The sequence below is a fragment of the Trachypithecus francoisi genome, unplaced genomic scaffold (assembly GCF_009764315.1).
Source record: "Trachypithecus francoisi isolate TF-2019V2 unplaced genomic scaffold, Tfra_2.0 Lachesis_group3, whole genome shotgun sequence".
Taxonomy (NCBI): domain Eukaryota; kingdom Metazoa; phylum Chordata; class Mammalia; order Primates; family Cercopithecidae; genus Trachypithecus; species Trachypithecus francoisi.
The window spans coordinates 89,646,394-89,662,372 of NW_022681468.1; the positions used below are offsets into that span (position 1 = coordinate 89,646,394).

Sequence of the window (15,979 nt, forward strand, 5' to 3'; positions counted from 1 at the left end):
CTGCAGCAGGGCTGGGAGTCTGCAGCAGGGTTGGGAGTCTGCAGCAGGGTTGGGAGTCTGCAGCAGGGCAGGGTCAGTCAGGCAGGCTCCTGACAGGGGGTCCTCATTTTCCCCATGCAAACGTGGACAGCAGAAAGAGGTACAGTGAAATCCATCACTTGCTCCCCTGAAAGCATGAGTAGCTCCTAAATTCCTAGAAGATGGCCACATCAATCCATGATCGGGTTAGGGAAATGCCAGCCATAGACAGACAAAATAAACTCTGTCCTGGCTGACAGACTGCTGACAGCGAGCAGAAACGGCTCGCAATCGATGCCCTGGAAAAGCTGGGCCCATGGGCTTGTGAATACCCTGCCAAAAAGGCAGGCCCCAGACTCTCAGACAGGACACCCATGTTTACACTGGCTTTTCAGGATGGAGAACAGGGGCAGGACAAAGTAGGGAAGGAAGGAGCTCAACATCCCAGAGAGACAAGACACAAAATAAGTTTCCTGATTCTAACTCAGAGAACTATTACAGAAAGAAAATAGAAAAATCCAACTGCCCTGCAGGGAAAAGATGCATCTGACATTAGGCATTTCCTAACACAGACACAGAAGTCAGTTTTCCAGACCTGCCTGGCATCTGCCCTAGAACAGTGCCTGATTTGAGGTAACTCCCACCACCCCAGTCTCAGTCCATGTGACTCACAAGAGGCTGGGACCCCACCCCAAAGCTCTAGAGCCCTTCATTCCTCTGGCCAGTGACGGGCTCTGAGGCAGGAACAGGACCCAACAGAGATGGAGAGGCTGACAGGAGAGGCCCCCACCTTTGACCACAGGCACAAGGCTGGGTGGCCCTAAGCCTGGAGCTGCTCAGGCCCCATCCAGCCATGTGGTGGGAAGAGTCCAGAAGAGAGAGACCATCCTGCCATGTGGACCAGCTGCACCTGAAACTAAGGATGTGATATGGTTTGGACATGTGTCTTCTCCTAATCTCATGTTGAAATGTGACCTCCGTGTTGAAGGTGGGGCCTAGTGGAAGGTATTTGGGTTACGGGGGTGGATCACTGAAGAATGGCTTGGTGCTATCCTCGTGATAATGAGTGAGTTCTCACTCTATGAGTCCACACGAGATCTGGTTCTTTGAAAGAACCCAGCACTGGCCAGGCACAGTGGCTCATGCCTGTAATCCCAGCACTTTAAGAGAGGCTGGGGCGGGAGGATCACAAGGTCAGGAGTTCGAGACCAGCCTGGCCAATATTCTCCAGACTGAGGCAGGAGAATCAGGAGAATCACTTGAACGTGGGAGGCAGAGGTTGCAGTGAGCCAAGATTGTGCCTCTGCACTCCAGCCTGGGTGACAGAGTGAGACTCCATCTCAAAAAGGAAAAAAAAAAATAAGAACCTGATACCTCCCCACCCTCTCTTGCTCACTTTCTTGCCATGTGACATGCCTGCTCCCCTTTCACCTTCCACCATGACTGTATGCTTCCTGAGGCTTCACCAGGAGCAGATGCCAGCACCATGATTCCTGTACAGCCTGCAGAACTGTGAGTCAAAATAAACCTCTTTTCTTTACAAATGCTCCAGTCTCCGTTATTCCTTCAGACACAGAGTGGACCAGCACAAGACTTGCAGGTATGTGAGTAATAAATTCTTTTTCTGACTTGTGGCAGTCTAAGGAGAGTTTCTGTCACTCACAAATGAAAAATTCCTGATTAATGCTTTCTTCCCCCAAATAAAGCCTGAGTGTTTTCAAGTTTTCCACATTAAAGTTTAGATTACCTAACTCAACACGTGTTTCAATGCCCTACCAATTTAATTGTGCAACTGTTCACCCCACAAGATTTCCAAGGAGAATGCCAAGAATGGGCTTTGGGAAGTCCAAGCTGGCAGCATTTTTTCCCCTTTCTCTAAGCCCCAGCCACCAGCCCCTCAGCTTCAGTAAGGTTCTCAAATGGGGATCCAGAAAGGCCCTCATGGCCTTGGCCCCAGGACCACCCCTCAATTCATTCCTCAATTTTTTTTTTTTTTTTTTTTTTTTTTTTTTTGAGACGGAGTCTGGCTCTGTCGCCTGGGCTGGAGTGCGGTGGCCGGATCTCAGCTCACTGCAAGCTCCGCCTCCCAGGTTCACGCCATTCTCCTGCCTCCGCCTCCCAAGTAGCTGGGACTACAGGCGCCCGCCTCGTCGCCCGGCTAGTTTTTTGTATTCTTTAGTAGAGACGGGGTTTCACCGTATTAGCCAGGATGGTCTTGATCTCCTGACCTTGTGATCTGCCCGTCTCGGCCTCCCAAAGTGCTGGGATTACAGGCTTGAGCCACCGCGCCCGGCTCATTCCTCAATTAAGCCATGGCTCCTGCACAGACTGCCATGACCCTGGGAAGGCCTCACCCAGGCCAGGCGCTGCCCGATAGAGCTGCTCCCTCTTCACTCATGGGAGTGAGGGCTGGGATGAACCCTGGCTGATGTAAGTCTTCCAGAAAATAAAGACAGCGAGGCCGGCCCAGGCTGCAATGTAAACTACAAGCACTTATCAGCCAGATACCCTTTTAATAGACATCAAAGCAATTCAGGCCACCTTGGTATTCTTAGAGCAAAAAATCATGATCAGGGCTGGGCGCAGTGGCTCACATCTGTAATCTCAGCTCTTTGTGGGGGCGAGGTGGGTGGATCACCTGAGGTCAGGAGTTCGAGACCAGCCTGACCAACAAGGTGAAACCCCATCTCTACGAAAAATACAAAAACCAGCCAGGCATGGTGGCAGGCGCCTGTAGTCCCAGCTACTCGGGAGGCTGAGACAGAATTGCTTGAACCCAGGAGGCGGAGGTTGCAGTGAGCTGAGATCATGCCACTGCATGCCAGCCTGAGAAATGGAGCAAGACTCTGTCTCAAAAAAAAAAAAAAAAAAAAATCATGATCAGAAGATTACAGAGGCAGCCTACAAGATGTGCTGAACCAGGTCAGGGGATGGTCCCTGCTCTAGCCCTCACCAGGGGAGTTGGTCCCCTTCTTAACCTCTCCAGGTTTAACTCCCCCACCTGTTAAGGAGACACCACTAGAAAATGGCTTTGATGACCAGAACTTTGACTTTTTTGCCAAAGGGGTTTCCACAGCTTGCTCACACCCTCCATTGACACATGTTCCACAATCCTGGGAATGGAGCAGGCACTGTGCCATTTTTACATGGCTTGGTGGGCATGGCACAGGTTTGGCACCAGACCCGCTGGCTCTGCCCCTCACCAGCCTGCAGCTCCAACCTCCAGGCCTCTCTCTCTCACCTCTAAGAGGGGAGAGTGGCGCCCACCTCAGAGGCTGACTCGGAGCATAGAATAGCAGCAAAGAACTTAGCACCACGTCTGGCAGGCAGTGAGGACGCCATAAAGCTGGCTGTTGTTATCGTTCCTGCAAGTTGGACACCTGAGTCTCTAAAATTCCTTCCATTGTAAGCTTCACAGATCCTGCTCCTCATAGCAGTCCTGAGCATGAGAGCGGCCAGGAAATAAGGGGCACCACCTCAAAGACCCACTGGCACCCAGGGGAAGGGAGGGGTGATGCCAAGGAGGGGAGGAGCACTGTTCTGCTGGCCTGCAGGCCACACCCAGGGGCACGGGACTGGACTGCATCTCTGCCCCGCCCAGCACCCAGCCTTTGTGACCTTTTCATCAGAGTTGGTTACCTTGAATTCAAGTCAACATCTTGATAAATAAAGCCATTTGCCCTACATCACCATGCACCATGCTAATCTCTTGGAAGAGATTCAGTTCATGGCCAAACCCAGACAGGGTGGCATCAGAGCCCTGAGATTCAAAGCAACAATCAAAAGGCAAATAGACACAGACTTCCTGGGTCCAAATTCTGTGACATGGTTTGGCTTTGGGTCCCCACCCAAACCTCATCTTGAATTGTAACCCCCACATGTTGAGGGAGGGACCTGGTGGGAGGTGACTGGACCACGGGGGCGATTTTCCCCATGCTGTTCTCATGATAGTGACTGAGTTCTCATGATACCTGATGCTTTAAAAGTGACAGTTTCCCCTGAGCTCTCTCTCTCTCTCCTGCCACCTTGGGAAGAGGTTCTTGCTTCTCCTTCACTTTCTGCCATGACTGTAAATTTCCTGAGGCCTCCCCAGCCCTGATAAACTGTGAGTCAATTAAACCTCTTTCCTTTATAAATTACCCAGGCTCAGGTAGTATCTTTATAGTAGTGTGAAAACACACTAACACATCCTGGCCCTCCACTTTCCAGCTCTGTAACTTCTCTGAGCAAAGTCTGTTCATCTGTAAACACAGTCTCTAGCTCCTAGGATCCAATACATCGACATGTGTAAAGCTCTTCAGCAGTCCCCAGAATATACGAACACTAGGTAAGGGGGCAAGGCTCAGCTACTCCCATAGAGGGGATACCTGCTCAGCGACCTAAGCTAGCCCCTACTCTTCCTCTTCCTTTTGGCCTTGGACTCCTTGCTTGACCATGCCAAGGGCTGCTCTCTGCTTGTCACAAAGCCACACGCACTCCACAGAGGCTATGGTCCCTAGACCAGTCTCCTTCATGTACAAGTTACACCCCCATGGCTTCATCAAGACCAACTCAGCACAGCATCCTTACCGGTAGGTTGCCACCTCCAGGCTGAGGCCGGTCTTCACCTGCAGGAGGTCCTGGTAGTCCCGCAGCCAGTCAGCCATGGCCAAGGTGAGGGTCGCCTTCTCATCCTCCAGGCAGTCAATCACTCTCTGAAGAGAACAGACAGACTTTTAGATTGGAGAACGGAAGCTTCACTGGGTCGAACTGAAGGTACCAACAACTAAGGACATAAAAACATACCAGGATTATTAGAAGAGCTGAAAAACATCCAGGGTTATTAAACATGCAGCCATTTGCAGGATGGTTTCCAATGTTTTCTCTCTTCCATATGGAAGTTTGTTATTGCATATGGAACATTTTGATAGGACACTGGCTTCTCTGTTCAGACTCTCTATTAATAATGAATGCTTAGGAGTTTATTCAAATCATCTCTACCGTTCAGACATCAGGCAGCTTAGGAAAGCCTAGAACCAGTCACTAAGACGCTATGGAAAATAAGCCAACACTAGAAATCAGGGGTTTTACAATATTTGAAGCATCGGTCACTCAGATTTGAACTGGAATGTACCCCCCAAAGTCACAATTTCTCCAATAATAAGCAGGTAAACTGATACAGTTTTGTTTCACTTGGAAAAGCTACTTTAAGATAATCTGGGGAGAAATGCATTCTGGGCATAAATGACAAAATACAGACTCAGATATAAAACTTCTTTTTGGGCTGGGCACAGTGGCTCAAGCCTGTAATCCCAATACTTTGGGAGAACGAGGTGGGCGGATCACTTGAGGTCAGGAGTTCCAGACCAGCCTGGCCAAACTGGCAAAACCCTGTCTCTACTAAAAATACAAAAATTGGCTGGGCGTGGTGGTGCAGACCTGAAATCCCAGCTACTTGGGAGGCTGAGGAACAGGAATCACTTGAACTCAAGAGGCAGAGTTTGCAGTGAGTCAAGATCATGTTACTACACTCCAACCTGAGTGACAGAGCAAGACTCCAACTCAAAAAATAAAATAAAAATAAATAAAAATTTTTTTGAACCGTACTTGCACAGTGCAGCTAGTAAGGGCATCCTGGGTGCTCCTTGCAGCTCCCCTCACCCCTGGCCAGGTCCCTCACCTGCCTCTCTACCTGGCAGGGAGATACTGCAGCCTTCTGAATTCCAGTCCTAGATTAGCACCCACCACATACAAGTCACACAGCACATAGCTGTTCAATTAAATTTAAAATGAAATGATCCAGATCATATTACCCTCCTTAAAATATACTATTTGAAGTCAACAGTATCTTCTAATTAATACACACATGGGCTCATGGGCTTCAGCTGCACCAATTTCCAGTTTTGTTTTCTTCCTAGTTGTTAGTTACTCTGGGGAACAATTAGCCAAGCAAGTATTTCAACACTGAAATAAGTCCATATACTTTTACCTTCTGGTTTGTAATGGGAAGTCGCGTTACTTCTGAACTAATTAAACTAAGCTAGACCTATAAACATTTATCTTTGTAGAATTCAAAAATGGTAAGACTACTGGGAGAGGGAATATTATGTTCATTGCTGCTGGAATCCCTTCACCAAAGGCACCCGGCAAGATGCTGAGGGTCCACAACACATATGTCTGTGAAATCAACAAATGAACTACTAAGATTGCACATGGAATTTATCTTTTTGGGTATTTTTTGTTTGTTTGTTTTTTGAGACAGAGTCTTGCTCTGTCACCCAGCCTGGAGTGCAGTGGCGCAATCTCAGCTCACTGCAGCCTCCACCTCCCAGGTTCAAGCGATTCTCCTGCTTCAGCCTCCCAAGTAGCTGGGATTACAGGTGCCCGCCACCACACCCAACTAATTTTTGTATTTTTAGTAGAGACAGGGTTTCACCATGTTGGCCAGGATAGTCTCAACTCCTGACCTCAGGTGATCCTCCCACCTTAGCCTCCCAAAGTGCTAGGATCATAGGCATGAGCCACCGCACTCAGCCGGAATTTATCATTTTTCAAAATGCATGATCGGCCAATAAATATTTCCACTTCTCATAACAGTTCTATTTCTATGCCAGCTATTGTTGTTAGGTTCCCTTTGAATATAAATGGTACTAAAATAGTTTAAAACCCCTTAGCTTTTAAAGCAAAGAAGTAAACTTAAAAATCACTGGCTTATGTCCCAGGGTGGAAAAACGTTCACAGATCCCACAGCTGGCATTACAAACAGATAGAGAAGCTCACCAGAGCAACTGCCAGCCTTGATGTAGGTGAGAACACTGCCACAATTTAGCCACAGTATTCACACATTCTATAGTTAAGTGTCAGTGTCAAAATCCTACATTCCCCTGTTTCGGAGGGAATACAAATTCAGGTACAAGGTTATCATATAAGATGGGCAGTATGTACGCATGCATGTATGTATGTATGTATGTGTGTTCTTCCTACTACAGGAAATTTGACATAACTATTACAAATTAAAAATTTATAGTAATTTATTCCTTATAAAGAAGTTCAAATGTTGTTAAACTACTTAGAAAAAAAACACGATGAAAGCCCTCCAACCACAAACCTCCTGAGCAGGTCAAGAAAGCCCAGTCACATCGAAGGGGTGTGCAGGAAGATTATCCTCCCAGAGGACACAGAATAGTTCTGCACCCCACAAAATATAAAGAGGAAAACCAAACTGTGTTGAAGTTGGAATAAGTATAGTTTCAACCACATTCCATGTGAGTCAGCTCCTCCTCAATTGTCAAAGGAAATTTAGTTGACGTTTGGAAGCAGGAATATAAGACTTAACTGGCTCCCAACAGTCTCCGCAGAAATCACAACAAATCCTGCTGTTGAATAAAACTTCAGACTTGGGCTCTGTTTTGCCAATTTGCAAGCTGTGGGTCGGGACAGAGGCAATGGAGCCCCAGACACAGGACGCTAAATCTAACCCAAGCAGAGGCAGGTTCACCTAATGCTGCAAATGCCTGGGAGAGAGGTCACCTTTTTGCTATTTAGAGAACTTTTGGGCAGCATCACAACTGATGATGAAATCTTGCTCCACACCAGGAAAGGCACGCTGCTGTTAACATCAAAAGAATTAATTTTCTCTTAGCCAAACTTGAGCTACCACTCATTGAGCAAGTCTGTGGGATAGTTCACAAATACCACAGTCATCTGCAACCTTGAAAGGCAGAGCTCCAGGGGATTTAAATACTTTGATAACTTCGGTTAGACACAAAATTTAAATGTATTCATAACAATAAGCATGAATTGGATGCCAACAAAGTATTTATAGCTCTAGCCCAGACAGTACCCTGAACTCAAGTTATATTTTACAATCCCAGGTTGGTATGTAAGAAGCATCTCAAACTGAACACATGTACACTGAACTTGAATCTCCCATCCAGGCCCCTCCTCCTAACCAATGCCCTGAAGTAAAGGGTACCCCCTTCTTCCAGTTGCTCAGGCCACAAGGCCTTAAGCCCACTGTGATTTCTCCCTCTCCTGTCACATCCAAACTGGGAGCAAACGCTGTTGGCTTCAACTTGAAGGCAGGTCCCCCTCTGAGACCCCTGGTCCAAGCCTCCAGCACTTCCTACCTGGATTACTGCAACAGTCTCTTAAGGTATCCCTGCGCCCACTCAGTCTATTTTAAAAAGAGCAGCAACAGTGATTCCATTAAGATACAGCCAGGCCCCAACTCTCCTCTGCTCAGAACCTCCAGTGGCTTCCCATGGCACTCAGAGTAAAAGCCCAAGTCCTGCCGTGGCCACTCTACCTAGCCACATCAGCAGTCTGGCTGAGGCATCCCCAAAAAACCATGCACTATTTCCACCTGAAGGCCTCTCAGGTCAAGGGACTTTCCTTGTTTTATATGGCATTTTTCACTGCTGAATCCGCAGCCATGAAGAACTGAGCTTGGCACACTAAATTGCTCAACGGCTGTTAGTTGAACGAATGAACCAATTGTGTACACCCTAGGAGCTAGTTCTAGTATCTCGTTTCACAAATGGGGAAACTGAATTGCAGACAGGTTAAGGAACATAACCTACCCAGAGAGCGGCAGAGTCAGAATTCAGGGCCAGGTAGGACAGCTGCAGAGCACTGACCCTTTGCTAATCCCATCCTAATCCCACCCCGCCGTCCCATCTACAGAAAGTTTTCATTCAATCATGTTTTGGGGGCTTGGAAGCCTTTTCCAAACAGTCAGCCTCAGCAGCTAAGGGCTCACTTTCATAAGCAAAAATCTGAGTGTTTGCAGGGTAAAGCTGGTCTTCACCCTATCACAAATGTCTTCAAGTGTTTTCTGAAGCCCCCTCCTGCAGCCTGGGTGTGTTACTCAGGCTTTAAGTGATCTAGATCACATTTGGGAACTTGGATGTCAGTTCAGAAAATTCTTCTCAGGCAAATCTGAGGCCAGGCCTGGGGCAGGCCAACTATCACCTCATATAGTGAAGGCGCATGGGCCATCTGGGAAGGACCAGTTTCCCCTCAAGTAGAATCTTAGCAAGCATCTTCCCCCTTGAGCCACAGAAGCTAGTGAGAGGCAGCGAGAGCTGGGCACAATGTGGGGGCACCCTCTACTGCCTCCAGCTCCTGCCTCCAGGGGAGGGGGCATTAAAGCACATGGAACACAGAAAGAAAGAAATGAAAGAAAATCATTTGAATACCCAAACTATTCTGACATCAGCCAGCTGGAGGGGTCTAAAAGCATTTTAGGACTGGAAATCAGTAGAGTACCTCGGACGAGCCCTTAGGAAGAGCAATGATTATTATGCTATGAATGCAAAAATACTGGTTAAAGGTTTCTCTCTGATGGAACAGACAGAAGAAACGGTGGCTCAGTGGGCAGCTGCTCAGGCACTGGAGCCTGAGCTGAATCCTGGCTTAACTACTTACTAATCAGGTGACCTATGTGCCTCAGTTTCCTCCTCTGTAAAGTGGAGCTAATAGTAGTACCCACTTCCTAACACTGGTGTGGGCACTGAGAGTGCACATTTGTGAAGGACATCTGTGGTACCTGGCACACAGGAAGCACTTGCTACAGGCTCTTAGTAATAAGATATTTATTACTGTATACTAATTAAACCCATTTTTAGGATTTTTTCAGTCTCCCCATAGTAAGCTTCTACAGAACTTGAAAAAAATTACAGGCTTGGGGTTAAATCATCCATACTCACTCTTTCACATACTTCCTAGCATCTCTGTGATTGGTGCTGAATCTTCTGGAATGCAATTTGAAATGGGGTTGACTTAAGTTAACTGAGGGAAGATTCAGTATATGGACAAGGTAGTGACTGGTAACATTTAGTACAATAAAACCTCTGCAAATTGGAACTGGAAAAAAAAAAAAAAAACCGCCAGGCACAGGGGCTCACACCTGTAATCTCAGCACTGTGGGAGGCCAAGGCAGGTGGATCACTTGGAGGTCAGAGTTTGAGAACAGCCTGGCCAACATGGTGAAACCCTATCTCTACCAAAAATACAAAAATTAGCCGGGCGTGGTGGTGGGCTCCTGTAATCCCAGCTACTCGGGAGGCTGAGGCAGAAGAATTACTTGAACCTGGGAAGCAGACGTTGCCGTGAGCCAAGATCAGCCACTGCACTCCAGCCTGGGCAACAGAGTGAGACTCTGTCTCAAAAAACAAACAAACAAAAAGAAACAAACCCAGGTCCTTATTGACATTTTCCTCACTCTTTGCTTTTAGGAAAAAGCAGCAAATTCTAACAAGAGAGAGCTATCGCTGAATGGGAAACTGAGAGTAAGGTCCCAGCCCCACTCTGAGGGCAGGTACGACCTCAGGAAAAGCACTTCCCCGGTGGACTCTGGAGTCCCTGTGTCAAAGGAGGGCTGGATAGGATTCTAACTGCACTTCCAAGTCCTCATCTCTCCTCCAGTGAGGGGAACTCTGATTTCATATGTCTCAGATTAGGAGTTCCACTGAAGATTTCATTGGGGGGAAAAGGGCTTTGCTGCTAAGAACGAACACTGGAACCAGAGTTTGAAGGTCTGAAATGTGCCAAGTGAGCTGTGGCTGTGAACGCATAGTGAGAATTTGGTCCACACAGCATGGCTCAAAGCAGCATTTTCTAAACCTGCCTGTACAGCACAAGCCCTTGAGTTGGTAGTGAGGGTTCCCTACAAAGGGGTTCCCTGGGCAGTAGGTTTGACAGACACTCCTTTTTGGAGAGTCACAATAACCACTGGTTAAATCTCCATGAATGCCACATTAAGGCACTTTTTAACTTTCACTCAACAAGGGGTATAAGACCTGCGGAACTCAGACCTCTGGCCACTGTCATTGTGAAGGGACACGAGTTCACAAGTGGAAATCGGTACACACTGGATCAGTCCCTGTCCCTGCTCTAGCTATGGCAAAGCCCCAAGAGAACACTTTCAAAAATTGAGGCGGAAGTCGAACAAAATCCACAACTCAAAAGATTAAATCCCAATTTAGTACCACATTGCATTCTATGATTTCGCATCTAGCCTGTAGCTCTTTGAATACTGAAAGTCTAGCGCAGTGCTGGGGACCCAGGGAGAATCAACAGGTATTTCCTTATCTGTGGACACCTGTCACATCACCCCAGTCATTCCATATGACAACCCCCATGTTTCTCTCACTTCTAATTTTTTTTTTTTTTTTTTTTTTTTTGAGACGGAGTCTCGCTCTGTCGCCCAAGCTGGAGTGCAGTGGCCAGATCTCAGCTCACTGCAAGCTCCGCCTCCCGGATTCACGCCATTCTCCTGCCTCAGCCTCCCGAGTAGCTGGGACTACAGGCGCCCACCACCTCACCCGGCTAGTTTTTTGTATTTTTTAGTAGTAGAGACGGGGTTTCACCGTGTTAGCCAGGATGGTCTCGATCTTCTGACCTTGTGATCCGCCCGCCTCGGCCTCCCAAAGTGCTGGGATTACAGGCTTGAGCCACCGCGCCCGGCCTCTCACTTCTGATTTTAAAAAGTCAGTCTCAAATCTTTAACTCACAGCTGCAAACTGTACTCTTGAAATATTTGTGAAATTGTACAGATGTTATTTCCAACTGTCCTCCTGAGAACTGACTGTGATTCGGGAATATTTCCAATTCTGGCTGAGGCTGGGCAGGGCGGGGGCCAAACGCTAGGACTGGACTGGGCATAGTTTACATCAGCCACAGGTGTCACCCCGCCGGTGTCAGAGGGTTTGCTTCTCTGAAATAGTAACTGTTTATATCACTCTGCACTTGTAATGACATCCTGCCAAAGGGCCCCACTTTCCCACAACTTTTACACTACGCAGAGATCTGACGTCAGCGTGCGCTGTGAGCAAAACATCTTCCATCAAGCTCTCTTCTGCATTATGGTTGCTGCCCCTCCCAAGATCAAACAAGCCAGCCGCCCAGGGAGCCACAACTGCGGCTTCCAACTGGGAAATCATATTGGCAAAATAAAAACCGTTTTGGAAATTAACTTTGAGTTTTCCCCTGAGGAGAGCGATAGACAGCGGGGCTACCATAAGCCGTCACTTCTGGAAGTGAGAGAGGTTTCTTGGTTAACTCTTAGATTTGGATCTACTGAGTCTACGAAGCACGGGAAAAGGAAGGAAAACCTAGAGCTAACAGGGTCGCCTATCAGGATGCGCCCAGTCACGCGCGTCAAGAGTTAGAGCAGTTGCCACCTAACTCCATGACGGGGACGGGACTATCCGCTGGCAACTGCCGCCCGGCGCTCACCCGCTGAGTCGATGGACCAGCGGACCGAGTCCGGGTCCCCAGGCCATTTGGGCACCCTCTGGGCGGGCCCTACCGGTCCGCGATGCCGCGCCCCTGGTGAAGGGGCCGCTGCCCCACCCCGGCAAGGGCAGGGTGCCGGGGCGGCGGCAGGAAGTATGGGGTCAACGCGCAGTCCCGGTGCACAGACCTGCCGCTCCTGGGCCTGCAACCCGTACTCCTCACGCATCCGCAGCAGCTCTTCCTCCAGCCGCGCGCGCAGCTGCTCCAACCCGAGCGCCTCGCGCTGCAGCCCCTCGGCCTCCTGAGCGCACAGCCGGGTCTCCTCCTCCGCCTGGAGTCTGCTCTCCTGGCCGCGCCGCAGCGCCTCCTCCAGCTCGCGCACCTCGTCCTCGTACAGCTGCACCGTCTCTCGCCACGACTCGGCCACCAGCAGTGCGTAGCTGTCGTGCACCTCCCGCAGGCGCGGCGGGGGCGCAGCGGGGCCGGTGGCCCGGGCGCGGAAGTGCATGGTCAGGTTGGCGGCGCGCGCGCGCAGCTCCCGCACGTCGCGTTCGTGGGCCGCGTCCAGGCCGCGGCGCTCGGCCTGCAGCCGGCCCAGCAGCTCCTCGAGGGCGGCGCGCGTGCCCAGCGCCTCCTGCAGCTCGCGCTGCTGCGCGCCCAGCTCGGCGTCCAGGCGGCCGCGGGCGGCGCGCTCCTCCGCATCTAGGCGCTGCAGCTCCCTCAACTCGCGCCGCAGAGCGTCCCGCTCGCCCTCCGCCAGCGCAGTGGCCCAGCTCAGTTCGTCCAACTGCTGCCGCAAGCTGCGCGCCTCCTCGGCGCAGCGGGCCTGCCCCTCGACCCACAGGCTCTCTCGCCCGCGCCGGCCGCGCAGCTCCTCCTCCAGGAGCAGGTTTTCGCGCTCCAGCTCCCGCACCCGGCACACGTAGTCATAGAGCCGGGCGTTGAGCTCCTGCAGCTCGGCCTTCTCGGGGCCCGTCTGCAGCCGCCAGGACAGCATCTTGCCGGGCGTGCGGGGCTTTCGCGGCTGGCCGGCTCCCTCCTGCCTTGGTCTTGTCCTGGTCTTGTCCCCTCCGCCACGACGCTCCGGCCTCGCCGCTGCCCCGGAGGCCCGCAGACTGGGACGCGAGCTGGAGAGCCCGGGCACTTAGCGGACGGGGCGGGCGGACTGGGCGAGGACAGCGGCCTCCAGCCAATCAGAGCGCGGCTCGGCGCGGCCTCTGCGGCCGGACAGCGCCCCCTACAGCACCTTGGCGGCCGTCGGTGGTCCGGGCGGGCAGTCGGGTAACAGCGGGCGGGGTGGCGGGCTAGCCAGGCCGGGCTCAGCGAAGGGACCCGGGAGAGGGCGCCCTGCTGCTGCACTGTCACGCGTGCCCGCAGCATACGAGTGTCCTGGCGTTCGTGGATGGGAATAGAAGCCTATTGAGTTGCTATGGTGCTGGCCATTTACGAGAAACTTCTTACCCGAGGCCCTGGAGATTGGGGGGTTTTCTATTTTTAAAAAAATTATATGGATCGGGCGCGGTGGCTCACGCCTATAATCCCAGCACTTTGGGAAGCCAAGGTGGGAGGATCGCTTGAGCCCGGGAGTTCGAGACCAGCCTGAGCAATATAGACCCTGTCTCTACCAAAAAAAAAAAAAAAAAAAAAAAAAAGCTGGCGTGGTCACACGCACTACTTGGGAGGCTGAAGTGGGAGGATCACTTGAACCCAGGAGTTCAAAGCTGCAGTGAGCCTGATCATGCCACTGCACTCCAGCCTGGAAAACAGAGTGAGATGCCATCTCATATATATGTGTGTGTGTGTGTGTGTGTGTGTGTATGGCGCATACATGCGCAGTAATTTTTTTTTTTTTTTTTTTTGAGACAGTTTCGCTCTTGTTGCCCAGGCTGGAGTGCAATGGAGCGATCTCTGCTCACCGCATCCTCCGCCTCCCGGGTTCAAATGATTATCCTGCCTCAGCCTCCCGAGTAACCGGGATTACAGGCCGGCGCCACCACGTCCGGCTAATTTTTTTTTCTCCATGTTGGCCAGGCTGGTCTCAAACTCCCGATCTCAGGTGATCTGCCCGCCTCGGCCTCCCCTGGGATTACAGGCGATAGCCATAAAGTGCTCCAAGTACAGAACTTTCTAGACATCTAACATCTCCCCGAACTTTTACAGATCTCTCACACACACCCCAATGTGACAGCTGTTTCTTTCCAACATTTCCCTAAGAAAGTATTCAATTTAATTGTCATAGAAACCACAGCTCTTTTTTGTACACTTGCATTTCATTAGTTTTCATGGCAGTTATTTATGAATGACAATTCTCAGTATAAGTGTCATTGAGGCTCACAGGGACAAATCAGCTGACCCTTGGTTGGGGTACTCTTGGACTGGTGGTGACACAAGTGCCCAGGGGGAGACCTGGATGGTCATCCACTGGCCAGAGGGCTCCTCATGGCAGGGCCAGCAGTTAGTGTATTTTACAGATGGCATGGAAAGGTGGACTACTCAGCAAGCTGGTCCAGGGCCTCTGAGAAAGCTTCTAGTGCTCTCCTTGTCACAGGCATGAGCCTCCAATCACAAGCAAGGCAGAAAGTGGGCCTTTCTTTTTCTAGAGACCTTATGTTCGAGATCCTATTCTGTAGGTGGTAGAAATTAGTATCTTTCAATGAATAATTCCCTGTGCTTTTCTGCTAAAACTAAGTGGGGGTGGGGAGTGGGTTTATTCAGTGCTTGGGTTTATTCACCTTGGTGTGGGACAGGGGAATTTGGACCCCCATCACCCCATCATTGTCCTTCCTTCTCCCATTCCCCCCGGGTGCACACTGACACCTGGCCTTTGCTTGTCAAACAAGAGAGCTGCTGTGGTGTCATCACTGAAACCTGTGTGGAGACCCTGCCAGTCCTGGGCCCCTCTGGGACATTGGGGTGCAGGAGGGCGGCTCTCATAGTTGCCCGGACTACGCTGCCGCTGTTTGTTCTCAGCTCTTTGACTCCGCACGCTAACAGGGGTTCTACTGTCCCACAACCCCTGGCTGGGCAGGAGACAGCCCTGCAGGGTGGGAGAACCTTCTCAGGGACCAGTGAGTCCCAGCAGGACACTTTGCAGTGACTCATTAGTCTTTCTTTGCCTGGTGCCCTTCAGGGTCTTGGACTTTGAAACTCAAAACTTTTCCCCCATTTCTGCTGTAAATCCTGTCCCCGAGGAATTGACTGCTCCAGCATACAGTTGCCCAGGTAGGGAAAGCATTATAGGGGATCATGAACTAGCAGGGCCAGGAGGTGGGAGGGGGGAACTACCCCCCGCTACTCTTTCAGGATAATATTCTGCTGCTTCATGCTGAATCCTCACAACACTGAAGCTCGGAGGGGTGAAGTGACTAGAAGTATTAAAAGTTGTGACCACAAGAGCAGACTTGAGCAGGCAGGGTCTGGCCAGGAAGCAGAGGCAAACTCAAAGGGAAGGGAATGGTTGATGGGATGGGGGTGGATGGGATGAGGAAGCACCAGGAACCAGCAAGAGCAAGAAGCTAAGAAGCTGTTAGCACCCTAGGATGTTGACTGAGCCTGGAGAAGCCCAGAGCGCTGGAAAAGGAGCAGAATGGATCCCAGGAGGAGGAAAACCCAGTTCTTCCTCCAAGCCTCCCTTCTCTTGCCAGTGCCTCCCGCTGTGGAAGCCAGAAGCCACTGGAGCCTGGCAGTGGTGCACTGCGGTTGGCTCCCACAGGTTTGTGAGTGCCAACTGTTAAATTTCTAG

The 15,979-nt window shown here is 50.5% G+C and overlaps 1 protein-coding gene across 2 annotated transcripts in view; it reads right to left on the reverse strand.

The window, feature by feature from the left end:
* SYNM (synemin) overlaps positions 1 to 13,388 on the reverse strand; it is a 30,660-nt gene extending 17,272 nt beyond the window's left edge. Inside the window, exons 1-2 of one of the 2 annotated variants that reach the window (XM_033188872.1) lie at positions 12,425 to 13,388; positions 4,588 to 4,712 (exon numbers count right to left, since the gene is read on the reverse strand). In XM_033188872.1, the coding sequence (XP_033044763.1) occupies positions 4,588 to 4,712; positions 12,425 to 13,234 (935 nt within the window). In that variant the 5' untranslated portion in view covers positions 13,235 to 13,388. The remainder of the gene's footprint in view (positions 1 to 4,587; positions 4,713 to 12,424) is intronic. The other variant, XM_033188873.1, reaches the window with a different exon arrangement.
* Positions 13,389 to 15,979: the final 2,591 nt, after the last annotated feature.